The sequence below is a fragment of the Neoarius graeffei genome, chromosome 24, assembly GCF_027579695.1.
Source record: "Neoarius graeffei isolate fNeoGra1 chromosome 24, fNeoGra1.pri, whole genome shotgun sequence".
NCBI classification, from domain to species: domain Eukaryota; kingdom Metazoa; phylum Chordata; class Actinopteri; order Siluriformes; family Ariidae; genus Neoarius; species Neoarius graeffei.
In genome coordinates, this window is record NC_083592.1 from 6,528,215 (window position 1) to 6,551,652 (window position 23,438).

Sequence of the window (23,438 nt, forward strand, 5' to 3'; positions counted from 1 at the left end):
GTCTTGAGACTCATTGATTGAATAATTTTGGCGCCAAACGTATTCGCACCCTCTGCTTACAATAGACACCATTTAACTCGATATATCGCAATATATATGGTACTTGTATATAGCGAGCAACTGATGGCAAACGAGCACAGCCCTACAAAATAGTATCTGTGCTCCAGTTTCTGTGATAAGTAGTACATGAAGAGGTGTGGTTTCTCTTTTTGGCCACAAGGTGGAGTATCCGCTAAAGTGAGCACTGCTCAGGAGTAAACAAGGCAGGCAAGCACATGGACTGTAGTGCTAAGCGAGAGACCGTGTAAACACAAGCGCCTGACCATCTGCTACTGTATCTGTGTATTTTGCAGTTTGGCGAGTACCCAGTAAAGGAAGAGAGGGGGAAAAAATCACACTGAGTTTTCATTCAAGTGTGCAACACTAGGACTAAAAACAGGTGTCAAAAACAGCTGCTGAAATTAGCAACGATTCAAGATTGAAGTGGCGAGACAAGCTCTCAGACTCTGGGCAAACTGAGAGTTAACATTATTAGCTGGAGACAATATTCCCCAACATCAGCTCTCATTTTTGTCATGCAAGTACTAATTTCGTTCAGGAAATACAAAATCATATGAGGAGATTTACTGTACTGTAGGCGACTCATCGAATATGGCGCTCCCGCGTCGTCCAGTGTGTGTCGGTCTGCACTTCACCGCGTCGACTGCTTTGGAAAGTTATTGGCGGGATCACGTAAATTTTACCCGGATACAACAATGCTATTTTTTGATTGGCTATTGGGTAGCTACATTTCTCAATTTATTGACTGTTTGTGAACTCTGCGGGAAACCGCTTGATGCTTGCTTCTTTGTCCACAGTTAAAAAATAGCGGTGCACCTTGGTGGGTGTTGTCCTAGTGATTTCTGTGCGTGAGTGATACAAGGTGTGGCGTGTGAGCGCGTGAACTGCTTGAAATGTGTGTGTCTCATGCCCAAAGTGTGAGACTTAAGAGTCCTGTCAGATACGTAAAATAAAAGACCTGAACTTCACGTGCGTGTGTGTGCTGTTATATGATGACTGTAATTATGTACGGTCAGAAAAGAGGATAGATAAGCATAACCGTTGCACAATAATGCTACAAACACCCGCAAAGTTATTTAGCTGCTGGCTAGCTGCAGCTTGTAGCTCCCAGCGTTACTATGTGTCAGTATAGTGTAATGTGGTGCGGTGCAGTGTAACGCAGGGATCGACCTCAATCTGCAGAACTGTGTCACAATCTGTATGCAGCCGGTTGGATGGTTTTCTATTGCAATCGCGTGGCCACTTCAGGTCGCCCTGTATACATTCGTTTAATGGTCTTCTGCGTGTTAAATAGTTACAAAATTATAATAACGTGAATACTTTACGATTTATTTGGTGTATGCTGATGAAGTTACGGGGGTGTGGTGTGTGGGTTTTTTTTTTTTTTTTTTGGCCACGGGAAGGGTGGCGGGCCAAAATTATAATGTGGCGGTGTGCCACTTTTAAAAGCGCCTATGGAGAACACTGCTCTTGTTAGATTTGTCACTGTTTCTGTTCTTGTAAGTTTTGGAAATGCTGTGCATTAAATGCAAATGAATTCACATCTGACACTGAAAATCTTTCTGAATTATTCCACAATGTGATGGAGCTGTTATTAAAAGCACTGTTCCTCCCGCTTTAACATGCCAACAGAGTAATGGCACTTTTTACTGCTAACAGGAAGTGACGCTCGTATTACACACAGGTTATTGGCTTTACAGTGTGTGTGCGCACGCGCGCGCCTTATTACCGTAACTCAGTCAGTAGGTGGGGATGTTGGTGACCTCATTCTGAATTTTGCAGAATTGATGCATCTTTTATACAAGTGTATCTCAAAAAATTAGAATTTCGTGAAAAGGTTCATTTTTTTTTCATAATTTAATTAAAGGTAAACCTTCATATTTTATATTCATCCTACATGTAAACTGGAATATTTCAAGCCTTTTTATTTTAATTTTGATGATGATGGCTCATCGCTCATGAAAATCAGAAATCCAGTATCTCAGAATATTAGAATATTTCCTAAGATCAATCACAAACTGATTGACAGGACAGAAATGTCCAACTTCTGAAAAGTATTTTCATTTATACGCTCGATTCAGAAACTTCACACTGGGCTTCAAACCCCTTGGACTCTGAGTCTCTCCACTCTTCCTCCAGACTCCAGGACCTTGATTTCCAAATGAAATGCAAAATTTACTTTCATCTGAAAAGAAGACTTTGGACCACTGAGTAACAGTCCAGGTCTTTCTGTTCTTAGCCAAGGTAAGACGCTTCTGACGCTGTCTCTGGTTCAGGAGGGGCTTGATATTAGGAATGTGACAGAGTTGTAGCCTCTTTCCTGAAGATGTCTGTGTGCGTGATGGCTCTTGATGCACTGACGCCAGCCTCAGTCCACTCCTGGTGAAGCTCTCCCAAGTTCTTGAATTGACTTTTCTTGACGATTCTCGTCAAGACTGAGCTCGTCCCTGTTGCTTGTGCACCTTTTCCAGCCAGCCATTTCAGCAATGACCTTCTGTGGCTTACGATCCTTGTGGAGGGAGACGATCATCAACTTCTGGATAACTGTCGAGTCAGCAGTTTTCCCCATGATTGTGTGGACTGAACTAGACCAAGAGATGGTGTTTATACTGTTTTACTCAATTATTTTGAATTTTTTTTGCACTGTAGGCCATAATTATCAACGTTAAAATAGAAAAATGATTGAAACATTTGTTTACATGTAATGGGTCTAGAATATTTTCACTTTCTTAAATAACTGATGTGAAAAAGTTCAATATTTCCTGATATTCTAATTGTTTGAGATGCACCAGTCATTTTACTTTATCTGTGATGAGTTACTGAAACTATTTACCCTTTTACAGTCACACACTCTCTGCAGTACCAACACACTGCTGTCACACCAGGAGTAAATCTCCCAGAATTCACTGCTGTTGGTCTGGTGGATGGAGAGCAGTTTGTGTTCTATGACACCAACAACAAGATGATGATCCCTAAGACAGAGTGGGCACAGAAGATCAACGCTGATGATCCACGTTACTGGGACAGAGAGACAGAAGACAAGCGGAATGAATATCACACACTCAAAGTCAATATGGAGAGAGTAATGCGGAGTTTTAATCAGACTCAAGGTGAGGGTGAAACACACTTTGGCTTTTATAACTAGTGTGTACACACACACACACACACACACACACACACACTGGCAGTTTAATAAGCTGGTGAAACAGCTCTGTGTAATAAACCTGTTAAAGTAACACAGAAATACAGTTTCCTTTCTGACATCATCTCAGGATTTATTGTGAATCCACAAACGAGCACAGAACAATACTGATGTGCAAAATAACGTTCTGTATTCTCAGTAGTACACAGTGGTTCTGTAACATCGATTAAACAGCAGCAGATCATTATATCATCAGAGTCACAAACCCTTGGGCTTTGTCTCAAACTGCAGACTCTCACGCTAAAGAGCTTCTCTCTACACTTTTAATGTTTTTTCTATTTAGGCAAACTACTGAGTGTCCATTATACAGTTTGGGTCACAGATTAAACCGATCCGAATGTGTTTTTACTTTACACACAGAGCTGTGAATCCATGCAGTGTAGAAGGACACAAAACACACATTTATTAATTTTTTTTTTTTTAAATCTCATTGTACATGTGTATAGTGACAGGCATTCTATTCTATATTCTTTTACTGACAATAACATTGTTCTACTACAAAAGACAAAATGTAAAAAGGACGAGTAGAAAAGTGCAGTGTAGCAGTTTGAATAGAGTATAGAAGGAAAGTCAGCTCATCTGATCTCACCTCTGTGTGCGTGCGTGTGCAGGAGTTCATACACTCCAGAGGATGTACAGCTGTGAGCTTGATGATGACGGCACCACTAGAGGATATGATCTGTACGGTTATGATGGAGAAGATTTCATGGATTTGGATCTGAAAACTGGAACCTGGACTGAAGCGAAACCTCAAGTTGGAATCTTTATAAAGAAGTGGGATCCTACAGACACTAAAGCTAAACACTGGAAGAGCTACCTGGAGGATGAATGTATTTATTGGTTAAAGAAGTTTGTGTCTTACGGCAGAGAGACTCTGGAGAGGAAAGGTAAAGTGTGTGATCTGCTCTGTTACTGTAACTGCAGCTAAACAGAAATGACAAATGGTGTTTGTATTTTACTATTTTTGTCATTAAAAAAAACCCTCACATAGTGTAGTGTGTGCATTTAAATGTTCCATTAAAGCATTCAACATTCGTGTCAAAATTAACAAGAAATCAAAACATTTAAAGAATGAACTCATGTCCTTTCTGGACTTAACTATAATAATAATCCTGACATTCTGCTGAAGTCATTAATTCCTGAGCGATCTCTCACACGCTGCTGTTCGCTGCACTTCCGTCCTCCACATTGTTTAACTCCGCATTCAGAGGAGGCGTGGCCTAAGTCTTAGCCCTGCCCATAGCTACTTAGCATAGAGGTGAAGTTGAGAATGAAAAGTTTCATACCAGCGATCATTTACATTTCAGCACAGACAGCGAGTCCAAGCTGAAAACTGAATCACATGTTTGCACTTTGCAGCTGATTTTGATTTTATTGATCCATTTTATTTTAAATTTGCATTTTGTCAGGTATGTAGCCCAGTGTTCCGAAAAAGAAAAAAAGTATGCATTCAAATATTCACTGTAATGTTGGCACTCAGTTTGCATTTTATTAAGAAAATGAAAGCCAAAGTGTCGTTTCTTTTCTTTTTCCCCGTTAGTGTTTTAATTTTATTTATGGCCACAAAATACTGATTATGAAAATTAAATGACAAAATGATGTTTTTAATTTATTTTTGACACTAATGCATGCTTGCATTGAAAATCCCATTTTACTTTGCATTGTGTCACTATCTTTACGTTATACACAATAATAACACACACCTTCCCATTTACACTCACTCACACTGATTTCCTGCAGTTTTCACTGTTAATTCATGGACAGCAGTCAGTTTCACCTTTTAGTGATCGAGAAATGTCCTCGGATAACAACTCCACTCTTCTCATTCCCGCTGCTGGACAAAGTGTATTAGTTTTTAAAGTCTGTGAATAATGTGACTGTCGTGGCTTCTTTTAAAAATCTCACTGTGGTGAAGGGGCGTCTTGTGCTTGGCCAGGAGATGGAGAACACGGAATGAATCCTCAGTAGCAGCTTTAGCTCTCCTGGTGGGTTTTGTGAAAAGTGATGGCTGGGCTTTAAAACCAGTTGTAACTCTTGAATTCTTTTCTCTCCTGTTTCATTTTTGGGTGGGAATGAATCCTTGAATTTCAGATGGTAAGTGGTGTAATGGCAGGCCGTCTTTTCTTTCATGCCTGTAAAAGCAAGTTCATTTTCCCATTCAGAACGGTAATGATGTATTCTCACCTTCTTTTGTTGCTCGGCCATGGTTTCCTGAACGGAGTTTGCTCAGTGACAGAGCGCAGATGTAGATAATGTTAGCTATGTAGCTTAGCAGCAGGTTGACGTGACACAGCCAGAAACAGTTATCTGTAAAAATTCATCATAATCATCAGTCAGAATTATTTTGTTCTTGTGCTCCTCCCTGCCCATAGAGATGCACAGCACTAATTAAATATGTAGCAGTATTTAAACCCAGCCAACCTGTGAATATTTGAACATTGCATGATTTTTTTTTAAAATTGTAAAATGTGTTGTGATCTAAAAATAGCTCCGAGATCGACCGGGAGATCGCGAGCAGCAGGTTAATGACCGCTGGAGTACAGGAGAAATACTGCACTCTAATGTTTATACCTCCATCTTAATAATTCATGGAGCCAGAAAATGTTGATCACATGATAAATTTAATTTTTTTTAAAAATTTGTCTCTCTCTGCAGTTCCCCCCAAGGTGTCAGTGTTCCAGAAACACTCTCCTTCTCCAGAGGTGGTGTGTCACGCTACAGGTTTCTTCCCCAAAGCCCTGAATATCACCTGGCAGAAGGACGGAGAGGACGTGATTGAGGACGTTGAGCTCAATGAGACGTTACCCAACCAGGATGGAACCTTCCAGAAGAGGAGCATTCTGAAAGTCCCAGCTGAGGAGCTGCAGAAACACAAATACACCTGCGTGGTTCAGCACAGCAGCTTGGAGAAGGATTTAATCCTAGAAGTAGCAAAAGGTCAGAATAAAACTACGCATTTAGAGGATAAAAGCTGATTTACTGCTGCAGCGGAGAATAAAGACTCTGTGCTGATTTAACAGGTGGAGAATCAGATGGAGGGCAGATTGGAGTCATCATTGGTGTCGTCGTGGCCGTTGTCGCTCTCGTCGCTGTTGTCGCTGCTGTTGTCTTGAAGAGGAACTCTGGTGAGAGGAGGAAGGAGGCAGATGTGAAGTTTTCAGAGAACAGATTTACACTTTCTCTCATTCTAAGAGGATTTGATGAATATTTTGCATATTTTTAATCTTCATTAATAAATTAGACGAGACAATAAACTGATATGAACTCATTATCTCATGAAGCCAAACACAGCACTGAGATTTTATAATAACTGTCTGTCCATCATCTGTGTTTCAGGATTCAAACCTGTTCCCCCCCAAACCCTGTAAGTGAACCTTTATGATCCATAAATGATGTTTAAAACCACTACATTATTTATTAGCAGTGTTTAGTTCACTTTGACGAATTTGAACATGAATATTTTTCTGCCAACAACTCAAACTGTGACTGGGTCTCTTCCTGAGAGTGAGAGAGTAAGACATGATGATGAATTAAAGAACAAGAGGAAAAACTTTCCGTTTGTTCAGAATGTATTGTGAACAGATCAATCTGAGCTGCACACAAGGACAAACTCTTTAAACACTCGACACGACTGTTTGATTTTTTTTTTCCCCAGACTGGTTTGCTGTCCCCTGTGAACTGCAGCTACACACGAGGACAAACTCCTGGAAACGCACTGCATCACTGCTCTTTCACAACCAACAGCGGATGAGAATCTGAAGACTGGAGCTGCATTACTCTTTCTTCTCCACAAACTGAAATCCATCCCTCATGCGTGGAGTTTCTGAACTCTGTGTTTTTCTCCCACAGATGAGGAGCTGCAGCTGAGTATCTAGTGTTTTTGTTCACCGCCGTACAGTATCTATTGCATCACTGCCACAAACTGGACCGCGGTGTGTCGAGCGTCGTGGTCCAGGTTGGCCTGATCGTGTAGCAGGTGTAGGTACGGCACATCTTTGCAACTACATTTTCACATAATTCCCTCAGTTCTTGCCCTGGACGATATCCGCTTCATCTCATCTTTCACTGTGCCACGATTGGGTCGTGCACTACTGTAAATTGTGATGCAAGCTCACCCATCAGAGCAAGTTCCTTTCTCTTTTGGACTGGCGCGATCAGATGCGCCTCCCTACACTCTCTGCCTCTGGCTATCTATTTGGACTCGCACATGCAGACGTGCCTCACTTCTCTCTACCTCGCTCTCTGACCAGCACGCTCTCTCTGATTGATGCGCCATTGGTATTAAAGAGGCACTGCGGCTTGCAAGTGGAAGCAAAGAACAAAGACAAAACGCGTGGTTGTACGAGCCACTGGCTATGGTTAAAAGTACCTCAGTCGCGTTGTTTCACTTTTGTGGTGTTTGAGCCTGGCTGCTGTTATTACTACACCATAATAACACAAAATAGGAAGATTAGAGGCAAGTGATTCCCTCCACGTCTTCAGCCAACGAGTGTTTGACCAAAGACCTTCTGGATCATGAGAGCCCGCCTGGAAAGGACTTTTGCAACGCAGGAGAGCTGTATTTAAACTAAATTGAAACTGTGCTCCGCTCTTTTCAAAAAAGTACACCAAGACGGAGGATCACTGACGAACTCCTTCGTGCTGCCATGCGAGAGTGGTCCCAAGTGAGGCTGGCATTTTGGGTAATGTGAGTCTTAACTTGATTAATTTATGTGAAAAGTGCTACTTAAACCTAAGTTTGTTTCAAGTGTGCGCACAATAATCACAGTTTTGGTTGGATCATGTTATTGTATTTCTCTGTTTTACTCTGGTAAATGGATTGTGCATGCTTTATCTATTTTTCCTCTCTAACGTTTCCTTACCATGCATTATTATACATACCTCAACATTCAGACTTGAGTAAACTCGGGGCCGGTTAGCTCAGTTGGTTAGAATGTGGTGCTTATAATGCTGAGGTCGCGGGTTCGATCCCTGCATGGGCCAGTGATTACTTGCACACCTTTGTTAGAATCCCTTGTCTAATCAATCACAAAGTGCCTATGGCCCCTCCCCACCTTTTTCATATTTTTTTTTTTTTCCACGTGCAAACAACCCCTTTTGTTAAGCCTGCGTGCGCGCACACAATATTACTCTCATAGCACCACTTTTGTGTCTTGATTTGTTAAACTGCTGCTAGTATTGTTGAACGTATCTGATCAGCATTATCCTCACTTGATTGTCACTTTAATAAATGAAATGTTTACAAGAAACTGTTTTCCTGCAGTATTACTTGAAGCCATCCTCTGCCATCAAAGAACTCACATTGTCTTCAGTGATCTAGTGTATTACTAGAGTAATTAATTCATAGAAATATTGATTAGTAAAATTAATGAACTGATATTTTGAGAGACTGATTTAATAATGTAATTGCGCCCAAATAATTTTGGTGCCTCGTATGAGGAATGGTACAATTGTACCTACACAGGGTTTACAGGAGCCGGCCCCTGCCAGATTTTAACCAGGATCACATGTAGTTTTCCAGGAGATGAAAATCTCAACGACCAAAGTGACATGGATATGATGAGTTTCAGGTTGTGTGACGTCTTTAACTCTGTCAACAAACAAACTGTGGCTGTGTGTCTTCCTGCTGGAGTGAGAGAGTAAGACATGATGTTTACAGTGTAATATGGAATAAAAATGTGTGTGGAGTGAAAATCCAGCAGAAAAGCCTCAGCTGATATTTGTCTTTAACTGTCGAGTACAGTTTCGTGTCCAGCTATAGGATTGTGCTGCTGTTCAATGGTCTTATGGTCTGTGGGAGGAAACTGTCTCTGCCCCTCGTCCAATACCATGTGGAGTAAATGTCTTAGAGGAAGGAAACTCGCCTGTTGTGTGACGTATTGAACACTCACACGTACTCTCAAGCACAAACTTTAGCCCACAGTGAAATTCCCTCTCTGCATTTAACCCATCTGAATCTGCAAATGCACACATGAGGAAGGGAACCCACAGGGACAACATGCAGATTCCACACAGAAAGGCCCCTGTCGACTGCTGGGCTCAAACCCAGAACCTTCTTGCTGTGAGGTAACAGTGCTAACCACTCCAGGTGCAGGATTTTTGTGGCTGAAAGTGGTGCAGTTCCTGAGTGATGAGGATTTTCATAGAGGGTGTGTGTGTGTGTGTGTGTGTGTGTGTTTCCTGCTGTGTTCTGTTTCACTGAGCTCAGCGCTGTAAGATCATGCTTTTGAGGGAAACCAGGTTTTGGAGTAAAGACTCTCAGGCTACGTTTACATTAGACCGTATCAGCGGATCATCAGATTAACGTTTTTAAAAACGATTAGTGTGCACACAGCAACACCAATACACGATTTGCGTGCACACAGCAACGCCAATACACGGATACGCTCGGCTCTGCAGGCATCCTGCGCTCCAAATCACTCCGCCCTGAACAGCGAGTGCCCTCTGGAGGGTGCGCACTCCGGCCCTGCGCAGCTCACACAGCGCGTGAGTGAAGTGCACGAGCCACGATTCGGGACTGAGCCGCTGTGTGTGTGATCCCAGCGCAGATCACTTACCACTTGCAAGTGGAAGGATGGCAAGCCTAAAGACAATCATAACTACAACCCCGATTCCAAAAAAGTTGGGACAAAGTACAAATTGTAAATAAAAACAGAGTGCAATAATTTACAAATCTCAAAAATTGATATTGTATTCACAATAGAACATAGACAACATTTCAAATGTCGAAAGGGAGACGTTTTGAAATTTCATGCCAAATATTGGCTCATTTGAAATTTCATGACCGCAACACATCTCAAAAAAGTTGGGACAGGGGCAATAAGAGGCTGGAAAAGTTAAAGGTACAAAAAAGGAACAGCTGGAGGACCAAATTTCAACTCATTAGGTCAATTGGCAATAGGTCATTAACATGACTGGGCATAAAAAGAGCATCTTGGAGTGGCAGCGGCTCTCAGAAGTAAAGATGGGAAGAGGATCACCAATCCCCCTAATTCTGCGCCGACAAATAGTGGAGCAATATCAGAAAGGAGTTCGACAGTGTAAAATTGCAAAGAGTTTGAACATATCATCATCTACAGAGCATAATATCATCAAAAGATTCAGAGAATCTGGAAGAATCTCTGTGCGTAAGGGTCAAGGCCGGAAAACCATACTGGGTGCCCGTGATCTTCGGGCCCTTAGACGGCACTGCATCACATACAGGCATGCTTCTGTATTGGAAATCACAAAATGGGCTCAGGAATATTTCCAGAGAACATTATCTGTGAACACAATTCACCGTGCCATCCGCCATTGCCAGCTAAAACTCTATAGTTCAAAGAAGAAGCCGTATCTAAACATGATCCAGAAGCGCAGACGTCTTCTCTGGGCCAAGGCTCATTTAAAATGGACTGTGGCAAAGTGGAAGACTGTTCTGTGGTCAGACGAATCAAAATGTGAAGTTCTTTATGGAAATCAGGGACACCGTGTCATTCGGACTAAAGAGGAGAAGGACGACCCAAATTGTTATCAGCGCTCAGTTCAGAAGCCTGCATCTCTGATGGTATGGCGTTGCATTAGTGCGTGTGGCATGGGCAGCTTACACATCTGGAAAGACACCATCAATGCTGAAAGGTATATCCAGGTTCTAGAGCAACATATGCTCCCATCCAGACGACGTCTCTTTCAGGGAAGACCTTGCATTTTCCAACATGACAATGCCAAACCACATACTGCATCAATTACAGCATCATGGCTGCGTAGAAGAAGGGTCCGGGTACTGAACTGGCCAGCCTGCAGTCCAGATCTTTCACCCATAGAAAACATTTGGCGCATCATAAAACGGAAGATACGACAAAAAAGACCTAAGACAGTTGAGCAACTAGAATCCTACATTAGACAAGAATGGGTTAACATTCCTATCTCTAAACTTGAGCAATTTGTCTCCTCAGTCCCCAGACGTTTACAGACTGTTGTAAAGAGAAAAGGGGATGTCTCACAGTGGGAAACATGGCCTTGTCCCAACTTTTTTGAGATGTGTTGTTGTCATGAAATTTAAAATCACCTAATTTTTCTCTTTAAATGATACATTTTCTCAGTTTAAACATTTGACAAGTCATCTATGTTCTATTCTGAATAAAATATGGAATTTTGAAACTTCCACATCATTGCATTCCGTTTTTATTTACAATTTGGACTTTGTCCCAACTTTTTTGGAATCGGGGTTGTACACAATGGGCAGTATTTGCATCAGTATTTGCAGTATTTTCATACTTTTATACTCTTTTTAATGAAAGGTGATACAAGGCGGAAGTCCGTGCCGTTTTTCAGCAGTCGCGTCACATGACCAACGCCAGCGAATCAGGAAGGTGGATGTCACAGTGACGTTGTCCAATGACGACGCCAGCTAGAGCTCAGCACAAGCGTATCCGCGTATTCTGAATGTTTACACAGCACCGGACCACATACGATCTAAATTGAATACGTGGACGCTGGCGGATTCCCGTTTCCCTGTATTTCCAGGCGGTTTAATGTAAACGGACAGTGTGTCCGCGAAGAAAACGAGACAGATACGGTCTAATGTAAACGTAGCCTCAGTAATGGGATCATCACAAGAAATGCAGCCACCAAGAATTTTAAATCAAAATTAATTTCTAGTTGAGAGCAGAACAGCGAGAATTTCATACTGAATGTCAAGAAATTACAGTTGTAAACGAGTAAAATTTGGTGCTCAATATCTAAATAATTTGCACTCATATAATTTGAAAACCATTTCCTCTCAGCAACCCCTCTCTCTGCCACAAACTGAAATCAACTCAAAATAATACTGTTTACATTTTGGCAGGAAATGAATGTTCATATTCTAAACAAGTGTGAATAATGTAAAGCATCTGATTTTAATGTTCTTAATTTTTCCTGATGAGAAATATAGTCTGAGGTCCCTCCTGTTATTGCCATTAAAGGCCTAGAGAACTGTATTCCTTTCCCACTTGGATGATAATAATAGTACAAGTCCCGACAATGAAAACTTTTGTAATAGAAACCCACATCGGGAACATTCAGAATTTGTCAAGTTTAAATTTCCTGTCAAGGGAATCCCGGTACCAACGTCGCCATTATTGGCTGGCTTTCACATGACGTCACGAGTGAGTGGTTTTACTGGCGGTTTTTCTACTGACGTCCACACAGTGTAGCTTATGTTCATTTTGACAGAAACTTGGGACATGACACAGAAAGTGAGACAAATCATTAAACAACAATCTACAACTGTTATAGATTAAATCTGTGAAAAGAAAAAAAACCAGACTAAGTCTGTGAAAAAAAAATGTATGGAATAAAGTACAAGTTTGAATGATATAAAATGCCAAGGTTACAAGGTTAGAAATGTGGTTTAAATGTTATGTTTAAATAAGAGACCAATGTGACGGAATGCTATGTGATTTTATTTGAACATGTAAAAGGGAAAAGTTTAGTAGGCTAGTTTAAGGAAAATACTGATTGTGATTACCTTATGTTGAGAGGAACTTTAAGGAGCCACAACTAATGTTCTCTTCAACTTTAAGTAAGGGGGATGTGGTGTAATCTAATAAATATTGTATTGTTTTTGGATTTGACCTGTGGAGGTCATGGGTAATAGGTTTCCGGGTCACTAGAGGGCGACCTCATGTTGTATGTGGAAGTTGAGTTGAAACGTTCGGTAAAGCTTATGGAATGAGAACCAAGTCGTTGTCATTGTCTTAAACAACTCAACAACTACTGACTTGAGGAATGCATCTTCAACTTCCAGTCATCTAAACCCTTTAAGGCGTGGAGGTGAGCACGCGTCGGGGCGAATAAGGTCCTGAGGTGTGGTCCTAGCGAGCTGTGCCCGTGCTGGTTTGCGAGAGCATGGGGAGAAGGATGTGCTTGTGAAATTTGGCTTTGCTGGGGCCTCCGGTAACAGAGTTATGAGCGTTTTAAAGGCCGGCTGAAGCCGTGGATCAAATCGAAACAAAGTGCATATCACGGGTAAATTCAGGAGCAAGATCAATGTAATTCTAATAAATCAATGTATATTAAACTTTGGTCAAATATCGGTCACAATCTGCATTCTCTGCAATTTTTTTACCTTGCGCAATACCAGAAAAATTCAGTTGAAATCAAGCCATTTGAGGTGAATTGGTCCGCCTCTGAAAAAACTTGACATTTGGATTTCCTGGCAAACATTGATTTCTGTGACGTCACGTGCGGGACTCCTCCCTCTGAATCCTACGTAAGCGCTGGTTTGTTCATGAGAAAACGACCTGGTGATTTTCTGCAAATTTCAACGTTATCGTGTAATTATTAAAATGGTTAACAGATGTATCGTAGGAGGGTGTAGCAACACCAATCATGATGGGATTAGTACTCATCGTTTCCCAAAAGACCGGACAACGAGAGAGAAATGGGAGCGCTTGGTGTACGCAGGCTGTGCACTGAAACCGTGCAAAGCTCGCGCAGCCTGCTGGCGCTTCCGCAGGTGACGTCACGAATCTGGCTCCAGACTCCTTTGGGATTTTTCCAGACGCATTTTTATTTTTTTCTGCTGTAGACAGATGGCCTTGTGCAAAATTACTAGGGCTGTAACGATTTGTTTTAAGAACGATTCGATTCGAATCATGATTCGTGATTGCTGATACGATTCAAGGACAATTTTGGTTTATTTAGAATGATACGATCTGAAACGATTCAGTGACTTGAAATCGATTCAGTAACTTTTTAGCCAAAAATTAAACCAGTGTGACTGAAATAAATACCTGGATACTGGACAGTGAAGGTGAAGTTTTCTTCCTGTTGTTTCTTGTAAGGGAATCAGGTATAATTATGGATGTAAACAACAATTAGTGGCAAATGCATTGACTTTATGAATTAAGTGCAACCAACACTTTAGGTTGAAAAAATAATACTACTTCTAAAACTTCTGCTTTTGTTTTTCCAACACAAAAATATTACAATTTAAAACTCTGGTTTGCAGAACAAATGTCTTCATTTTCCACTCCGGATCAATGTGATGAGAGGTAACTGTCACATACCCTTGATTTGAGCATGACGTCCAGCCATCCGTCATTATCGCTACTCATTCAGCTTGAGAAAGCGACAGCTTCACATCATTTTTTGTGCTTTCGTACAATGCAGGAATAACCTTTTTTCTGAAAAGTGTAGTCGGCTTGGTATCTTGTACCTTGGCTCCAATGTTTGAATCATTTCACAGAACCCCAGATTTTCAACCACACTGTAGGGTCGCATGTCTTTGCAGATAAACTTGGCAATTGTTGCCGTGATGTTTTTCGCCCGAGCTGAGTTTTGGCCTAGTTTCTGACTAAACATGCTGGCGAGGCCTGAGGCTTCTGCAGAGCTTGGGTGCCTGGGCTGTCGGTGTTGGTCAGTGAAATCCCATGGCACCTCAGTAGGTGGTTGGAAAGATTTGTGGTGTTGCTGTGGTACTTGACTTGAGCTTTACATAGTCTACATACAGCGAGCGACTTTATTTAGGACATCTCCGTCCTTGCAAAATCCGAAGTGTTTCCACACACTGGACCATAATGCTGGTTTGAAAATTTCCCGCTCGCCAGCTTCTCCTCTGGTATCTGCCATCATGCTATGTTTTGATCTGTGCTGCTGCTGGCGCGTGACTATGATGTCACAGACAGGCAGACTGAATCGGGTAACGTTTAACACCTTTATCATTAAAAGTGCTAAAAAAACCCCACAAAGTCTGACGTGCTTAAATCCAATGCGTTATTTCCTAGTATCGATACAATCGATTGATTACCTTTTAAAACGATATTAGATCGATGTATGTCGTCTGGAAGGCCAACTCGCTGAGCACAGATCGTTGTAGTTGGATTGTAGGAAAATAAATCGATTTGATGTAGTGGATGAATCGTTACACCCCCAAAAATGACCCTTCTGGATGAGTGTGTAAAGGGACATACTTTCATATATATATATATATATATAAAATTGGTCCAGAATGTGCTTTAAGGTTCATCATGGTCACTGTCTCTGACGCCGCTCTCATTGGATAATTCTGGATCGAATCAGTACAGTTTGATATCTCTCTCTCTTCTTCCCTATCGCTGGCCACTTCTTCTTCCTTTGTCAGTACATCGTCATCAACTTGAACTGACAAACTATTAAAACTTAGTTTCTCCCTCACTACATTCTTGCTCGCTCATGATGATGTTTGTGGCCGACACACACCCGTGACGTCACACGGCTCCCGTCTGCTACTTCTGAGCAGTTCTCAAAGGGCTAAATTTACTCAGCTTTTGTCTGTGAATATATCTGCTACTGTGTGGTTTAGAGAATAGTTGCCTCTGGCCAGGGACTCAATAAACCTCACCGAATTTAACTGCTATTCTGTTTTAACGCAAAAAAAAAAAAGCATTTCTCTCGGCCTTTAACATCACTTTCCTTTGGATCTTATTTGTCATCTGAAAAAAGAAAAATGTAATTATTTTACTACTGACCACAAATGTGTGGAGAGTCTAAATTCCCTGCCATATTTTTTTCTTCTTCTGGATTTAATCATATTTAGCAGTGTGTAACGCCTTACTGCCACAAACTAGACTGCAGTGTGTAACACTGATATGCAGTGGCGATCCTAGAGTGATTTACTCCCCGGGCGAAACCCCCTACTGGCGCCCGGCCCAACCCGACAACCACCTCCCACCCACCACCTAAGTAAACACTAACTTCGTCCAGAACACACACGACCCCATACACAAACTCACAACAGCTATTTTCAAGAACAAATTTCCAGTTTTAATGACTAGTGCAATAAAAAATACAAAGATAAACAAAAAGACTGAATGACTTCGCATTACAGCTATCCACAGCTATTTAAGAAAGCACAACTGCACTACAGCACCACCCGATGGTCAAAATATTGCACAAGTCAGTCAGTTTTACCAACAGAGTGCACAATGAATTATCATAGAGTACCATCTCATCTCATTATCTCTAGCCGCTTTATCCTTCTACAGGGTCGCAGGCAAGCTGGAGCCTATCCCAGCTGACTACGGGCGAAAGGCGGGGTACACCCTGGACAAGTCGCCAGGTCATCACAGGGCTGACACATAGACACAGACAACCATTCACACCTACGGTCAATTTTAGAGTCACCAGTTAACCTAACCTGCATGTCTTTGGACTGTGGGGGAAACCGGAGCACCCGGAGGAAACCCACGCGGACACGGGGAGAACATGCAAACTCCGCACAGAAAGGCCCTCGCCGGCCCCGGGGCTCGAGCCCAGGACCTTCTTGCTGTGAGGCGACAGCGCTAACCACTACACCACCGTGCCGCCCTCATAGAGTACCATTCACCATTATTATTAACAAGAAGACTTAAACCTCCATTAAAGTCGCACCATATAAATAACAAAAGAAGCTAAACAGTTAAACAATCACAATTACAGAATAACATGAAGTGACAAAAGATCTAAAAATACTATACATTAAAGCGGCAAAAATGGTAAAACACAATCATGTATCATAAATAAATGAACTAACGACAGAGAAGTGGTAAATCCTATACATATTACTGTACACATAAGAAGAAATAACACTATTGTGTATCATAAATAACAAGAAGTAACAAATGAAGTTAACACTCTTTAAAGTGGCAAAAATGGCAAACCACTATAATTTGTCATAAGACGTGCAAAAGAAGTAAGAGGAAAACAGTCTATATACATTTAAGTGGCAATTATATTCAGGATGCAAACGTGAAAGCACAACCTAAAAGTTGGCTTTTCTGGCCTTCCTGGATGCAAATTCTTCCACAATGTCTTCATGTGAGATTTGTTCCCCTAAGGCGTGGTTTATGCTGATCACAGCAAGGCCACTGAACCGTTCCTGTGACATTGTTGACCTTAGGTAAGTCTTGATCAGTTTTAGCTTCAAGAAGCTCCTCTCTGCCTGAGCCACAGTGACAGGCAGAGTGGCAGCAATTCTGAGTCCAGTCCAGAAATTGGGGTAGATCTCTGATAGCTCCTTCTCATGCATGAATGTGATCAGCTCAAGGGGGGTCACAGTTGCTGACGGCAAGTCAGGAAAGTTCCTGATCTCCTGCACGAGCTCTTTTTTTTTGGGGGGGGGCGTTTTGTTTTTTTTCGCGCTCGTGCCGCCGCCGCCCCTGGCGGCTGCCCGGTCGGACCGCCCCCAGGACCGCCCCTGCTGATACGGTCTTTATTTTATAGAGAGGGATGAAGAAAAAAATCTATTAAAGTTCTGTAATAACCTACTGTCGCTTTTCGAAACTTTATATATCCTGCTCATGTTCTTCCTTTTTATTGTGGAAGCCTTTGTAAATATTACTCTACTATAAATATTACTCTAAATATTACTCTATCCTCTCTGTGCTGGTGTTTGTGTGGCTGTTATTTGGGTTGAGGATTTTATGTCTGCTGGTTTTGATTTTGTCAGGATTCTCCTTCCTGCTCTCCTCCATATCCAGTACTACAGGACTATCCTGACCTCCACAGATGCAACACTTCAGTCTTTCCCCAGACCTGCATCTTCATGTTTCCTTCCACATCCAGCACATTGCTGTTTACCAGGAGACAGTGGGGCTCGTCCACAGGGGCAGGTGGAGCACAAACCTGATTCACAGATCCACACATTTTACTGTCACCAATGATTTTTTTATGTTATTTGACAGATACGGTGCCCTCCACAATTATTAGCACCCCTTGAAAAGATTAGTAAAAAAGGGTTAGAAAAAATCCACCTTTTGGCAAAGTCGCTTCATCTTGCACTGAGAACATGAGAGAAGAAAATCCAACTTTTTAACTGAAATTTATTCAGGGAAAAACAAATCCCTTATCAAGAAGTAATTATTTTCAACAAAAACTTATGTGCCACTATTGTTGGCACCCTTGGAATATATTACCATTCAATCAAGAACCAAGTATCTCGGATAGTGAACAGGAACATCTGTGCTGAGTATGGATGAGAAATACCCAAGTCCCAATGGGACATACCACCAAAAGTGATTGAGAACAACAGAGCTAAGATCCTGTGGGGCTTCAAGTTCCAGACTGACAAGCAGGTGTTGGCTAACCAACCAGACCACAGTGGTGGTAGACAAGGAACAGAAGAGTATAGGTGTGATAGATGTAGCCAGTAACATCAGGCAGAAGGAGCACAAGAAGATGGAGAAGTACCAGGGAACGAAAGAACAACTGGAACAGATGTGGAAGGTAAAGTCTAATGTGGTACCAGTGGTGATAGGCACATTTGGGGCTGTGACCCCCAAAATGGGAGAGAGAGAGGGGCTCCAGCAGAGTCCAGATATAACATCTGAGGTCTCTGTCCTAAGATTGTGTGCAGATCCCTCAAACTCCCAGGACTCTGGTAGAAAACCAGAGCTTGAGGAAGATGCACCCCACCCCACCCACCAGGGGGGTGAGAGAGACATTTTTTATTTCAATATTAAAAATTAACTTAATGTGTCACTGACATTTCTGTCACAGTCTCACAAACCCTCTAGTTAGTAAAGGTTGGTTTAGACGAAAGAGGGGAGCTGAGTTTTAAATGTGTAGCAGATTACCTCTTGCAATATTACAGACGAGGTTTACAGAATAATTTAATACCTTAATTTTAGCCAAAAATAAACCCAATTCGAACTTCAACTTGATTAGTTCACATTACATAAAGCCTAATGTTACATGAAGAGCCAACTTCCTCCTCAGAGACTGATAAGAGTTACGCTGTCAGAGCGCGTGCATGAAATAATCTTGTATGTTTTCTGCCACGACAAAGAATCACATCTCAACTCTCTGAAATATCACAGTAGCTCTGGTTAGAGCTGCAAATGACGTTACTATTCCCTGACTAAACTAAACTTAGATTAACATTAATTACCAGTGATAACTTCTGACCTTTGACCTTATCTGTTTGACTGGATATCTGACTGGATGTAAGATAAACTAAAAATAATAAATCTGTATTTAAACGGCACTTTGGTCTCATTTCTTAATATAAAAACATAAATATTGTCCCACAATCTGTTTATAGCTGTTTTTCACAGGTATTGTTGCTCATTTCTGTTTTTAAATATACTGTAGATTTTTTAATGTTTGAATAAAGTCATGATGTTATTTGTGTGAGCCTGTATTTCTTGTATATACAGTGCCTTGAAAAAGTATTCATACCCCTTGAACTTTTTCACATTTTTCCACCTTACAACCACGAACTTAAAATGTTTTAATTGAGATTTTATGTGATAGACCAAAACAGAGTAGCACATAATTGTGAAGTGAAACGAAAATGATAAATGGTCTTCAAAATTTTAAACAAATAAAAATCTGAAAAATGTGGTGTGTATTAGTATTCAGCCCCCCTGCATCAATACTTTGTAGAGCCAATTACAGCTGCAAGTCTTTTGTGGTATGTCTCTACCAGCTTTGCACATCTAGACACTGAAATTTTTGCCCATTCTTCTTTGCAAAATAGCTCAAGCTCAGTCAGATCGGATGGAGAGCGTCTGTGAACAGCAATTTTCAAGTCTTGCCACAGATGCTCAATGGGATTTAGGTCTGGACTTTGACTGGGCCATTCTAACACATGAATATTCTTTGATCTAAACCATTCCATTGTAGCTCTGGCTGTATGTTTAGGGTCATTGTCTTGCTGGAAGGTGAATCTCCTTCCCAGTCTCAAGTCTTTTGCAGCCTCCAACAGGTTTTCTTCCAGGATTGCCCTGCATTTAGCTCCATCCAGCTTCCCTGTCCCTGCTGAAGAAAAGCATCCCCATAGCATGATGCTGCCACCACCATGTTTCACAGTGGGGATGGTGTGTGCAGGGTGATGAGTAGTGTTAGTTTTCCACCACACATAGCGCTTTGCATTTAGGCCAAAAAGTTCAACTTTGGTCTCATCTGACCAAAGCACCTTCTTCCACATGTCTGCTGTGTCCCCTACATGGCTTCTGGCAAACTGCAAAGGGGACTTCTTATGCCTGTCTTTCAAAAATGGCTTTCTTCTTGCCACTCTTCCAAAAAGGCCAGATTTGTGGAGTGTATGACTTATAGTTGTCCTGTGCACAGATTCTCCCACCTGAGATGTGGATTTCTGCAGCTCCTCCAGAGTGATCATGGGCCTCTTGGCTGCTTCTCTGACCAGTGCTCTCCTTGCTCGCTCTGTCAGTTTAGGTGGACGGCCATGTCTTGGTAGGTTTGCAGTTGTGCCATACTTTTTCCATTTTTGAATGATGGATTGAACAGTGTTTCTTGAGATGTTCTGAGCTTGGGATTTTTTTTTATAACCTAACCCTGCTTTAAACTTCTCCAGAACTTTATCCCTGACCTGTCTGGTGAGTTCTTTGGTCTTCATGATGCTGTTTGTTCTTCAGTGTTCTTTAACAAACCACTGAGGCCTTCACAGAACAAGTGTATTTATGCTGAGAGTAAATTACACACAGTAGGACTCTATTAACTAATTAGATGACTTCTAAAGGCAATTGACTGCACTGGATTGTATTTAGAGGTATCAGAGTACAGGGGACTGAATACTAATGCACATCACATTTTTCAGATTTTTATTTGTTTAAAATTTTGAAGACCAGTTATCATTTTTGTTTCACTTTACAATTATGTGCTACTCTGTGTTGGTCTATCACATAAAATCTCAATAAAAAACTTTTAAGTTCGTGGTTGTAAGGTGGAAAAATGTGAAAAAGTTCAAGGGGTATGAATACTTTTTCAAGGCACTGTATGTTACTGATATTCACCTGTATATCGACATTTTACAAGTATATGAAATAATGTAAAATGTACAGTATTTATTATTCTGGCGGCATGGTGGTGTAGTGGTTAGCGCTGTCGCCTCACAGCAGGAAGATCCGGGTTCGAGCCCCGTGGCCGGTGAGGGCCTTTCTGTGTGGAGTTTGCATGTTCTCCCCGTGTCCGCGTGGGTTTCCTCCGTGTCCGCGTGGGTTTCCTCCGGGTGCTCCGGTTTCCCCCACAGTCCAAAGACATGCAGGTTAGGTTAACTGGTGACTCTAAATTGACCGTAGGTGTGAATGTGAGTGTGAATGGTTGTCTGTGTCTATGTATCAGCCCTGTGATGACCTGGCGACTTGTCCAGGGTGTACCCCGCCTTTCGCCCGTAGTCAGCTGGGATAGGCTCCAGCTTGCCTGCGACCCTGTAGAACAGGATAAAGTGGCTAGAGATAATGAGATGAGATGAGAATGAGATTAATTATTCTGATGGGTTTTATATGGAACCATCAAACCCATTACATCTGTTCAATATTTGCAAGAGGTTTTTATTCCCAAGGTGAAGTGTTTGTTGTGTGCCAAGGAGCTAACTTACAACAACAACACTTTCTCCATAGTGAGGCATTACCGTGCCATCCATGAGACCAAGGAGGACAGTGCAGGACCCAGCCAAGGGAGATAATCATAAAGCATAATGTCATTCTACTGGAACCATGCATGTAGGATGAAGTGCATGTTATACATTTCTAGATCAGAGGACCCTTTGCAGTTCTGGGCAAAACAGAAGGATGTATCCCCACATTTATATCTCCTTGCTTTGAAATTTTTTAGTCCTAGCCTCTTCTGTTTCATGTGAATTTTTTTCCCAAAGCTGTGAAATTGTTTTGAAAGAAAGAAATAATCTGAGCCCCAACACTGTGGAACAAATTTGATTCAGTAATAAAACAAAATCAATAAGATTTTTGAGTCCAGTCCCACAAGCACATTGTTTCCTACTTCTCATTAAGCACCACTGGAGCTGCAGTAACACCATTATTATGATATAGTTGTTATTATGTTGTTCAATTCCTTCATATAAAACTAAACATTGAAATATATAAAATATATTGTGTAGTTGAATGTTTAAGTTCTATTCAGATGTGTAGAATATATATAATGTTGTTGTAATACATTTATATATTTATGTATCTTTCTTTAACACTGGATTGATGAACTGCTGTCCACCAGCCTCTGGACTGTCTGTGTGATTGGATGATTGATCGTTTGACCAGCAGGTGGCTCTAGTGAGCAAGTGAAGCCTCGAGAAATGAACCGATTCTCAACACAACTGGCTGGAAAACTTCAGTGTTTCATGAAGATTTATCTGATCATCACTAACTATAAGATTGTGTTTGGGGTCGCGGATAACTGCAGTGGAAACTGTAAAGCTAACGATCCTCATCACAAACAAGGAGTTCTCAAAATGCTGTGTCTCGAGTTGCAGTCACGTGACGACAGGCCAGTGCGTGTGTGTGTGCGCATGCGCGCACGTCCAACAGAGAGCGAGAGAGAGGGTTCACTGGTCTGGGGTTATTTTTGTATTTCATTCCTGCGCGCGCAGTGCGACTTCATCAAACACTGAATTATGTTCTCTTTAAAATATAATTTATCTCCGCTCTGCGCGCGCAACCTGGCACAGCGTTACAAATGTGTCACCAAACTAACCAATCACAGACTTGGAGAAAGTCATCCTGATTGGCTGTTTCTTATCCAATCAAGTCACTTTGAGCCATAATGGCGGAAAGGTTCTGCTTGGCAGGGTTGAGAAATTTTACAATATTACACACACATTATATATATATATATATATATATATGTGTGTGTGTGTACTTAGCTTTGCGGGCTAACTCAAACAGTTTGGTAAGTGAGGTAAACGCCAAGAAATATAAACTTTAGTGTGCATATAAATCTTGTGTGTCCCAAGTAAATTAAGGAAAATAAAGCTGAATATACCACAAACCCGACATTTATTCTTAAAATTACGCGTTGCCTGGAGCCAAAAACGCCACGCACCAACTAAGGTCCTAAGTGAGCCGTAATGGCGAACAACTTCCGTTCAAAATCTCTTGATCCCTGGCTTGACCACGCCCAGTTTGGTCGTGACGTAGGCGAATCGTTGTTCAAGAAATTTCGTTTTCTTTGGCCTGAATTGATTGATTTTTAGTAAAATAATGCACAAAATACATAAATATAGCGTTCACTAAGGGCGTATTCACACCTACGTTGTTTGGTCCGGACCAAACGAACCAAATTTCCCTTGGTCCGGACCTTTTGGGTTGGTCTGAATACAAACCACCGAACTCTGGTCCGGACCAAACAAGCGGACCGAGACCGAGCTGCAAGGTCGGACTCGGTCCGGACCAAAGGAACCCTGGTGCGGATCTTTTGGAGGTGTGAAAGTAGACCGGACCTA

The 23,438-nt window shown here is 41.6% G+C and overlaps 1 protein-coding gene and 1 non-coding gene across 3 annotated transcripts in view; both read left to right on the forward strand.

Annotated features, from left to right (window-relative positions):
* The window catches only part of LOC132872792 (class I histocompatibility antigen, Gogo-B*0101 alpha chain-like), a 38,533-nt gene extending 29,569 nt beyond the window's left edge, over positions 1-8,964 (forward strand). The window contains exons 2-8 of one of the 2 annotated variants that reach the window (XR_009651487.1): positions 2,904-3,170; positions 3,874-4,149; positions 5,918-6,199; positions 6,283-6,387; positions 6,599-6,626; positions 6,918-7,238; positions 8,727-8,964. Coding sequence is in view for 1 of the 2 variants with exons in the window: in XM_060907879.1 (XP_060763862.1) it covers positions 2,904-3,170; positions 3,874-4,149; positions 5,918-6,199; positions 6,283-6,387; positions 6,599-6,626; positions 6,918-6,939 (980 nt within the window). In the remaining variant the exon portion in view is untranslated. Of the gene's footprint in view, positions 1-2,903; positions 3,171-3,873; positions 4,150-5,917; positions 6,200-6,282; positions 6,388-6,598; positions 6,627-6,917; positions 8,512-8,726 lie in introns of those variants that run through there. The other variant, XM_060907879.1, reaches the window with a different exon arrangement.
* trnai-uau (transfer RNA isoleucine (anticodon UAU)) lies at positions 8,172-8,245 on the forward strand. The gene has a single exon. It is a non-coding gene; the product is annotated as a tRNA-Ile (tRNA).
* Positions 8,965-23,438: the final 14,474 nt, after the last annotated feature.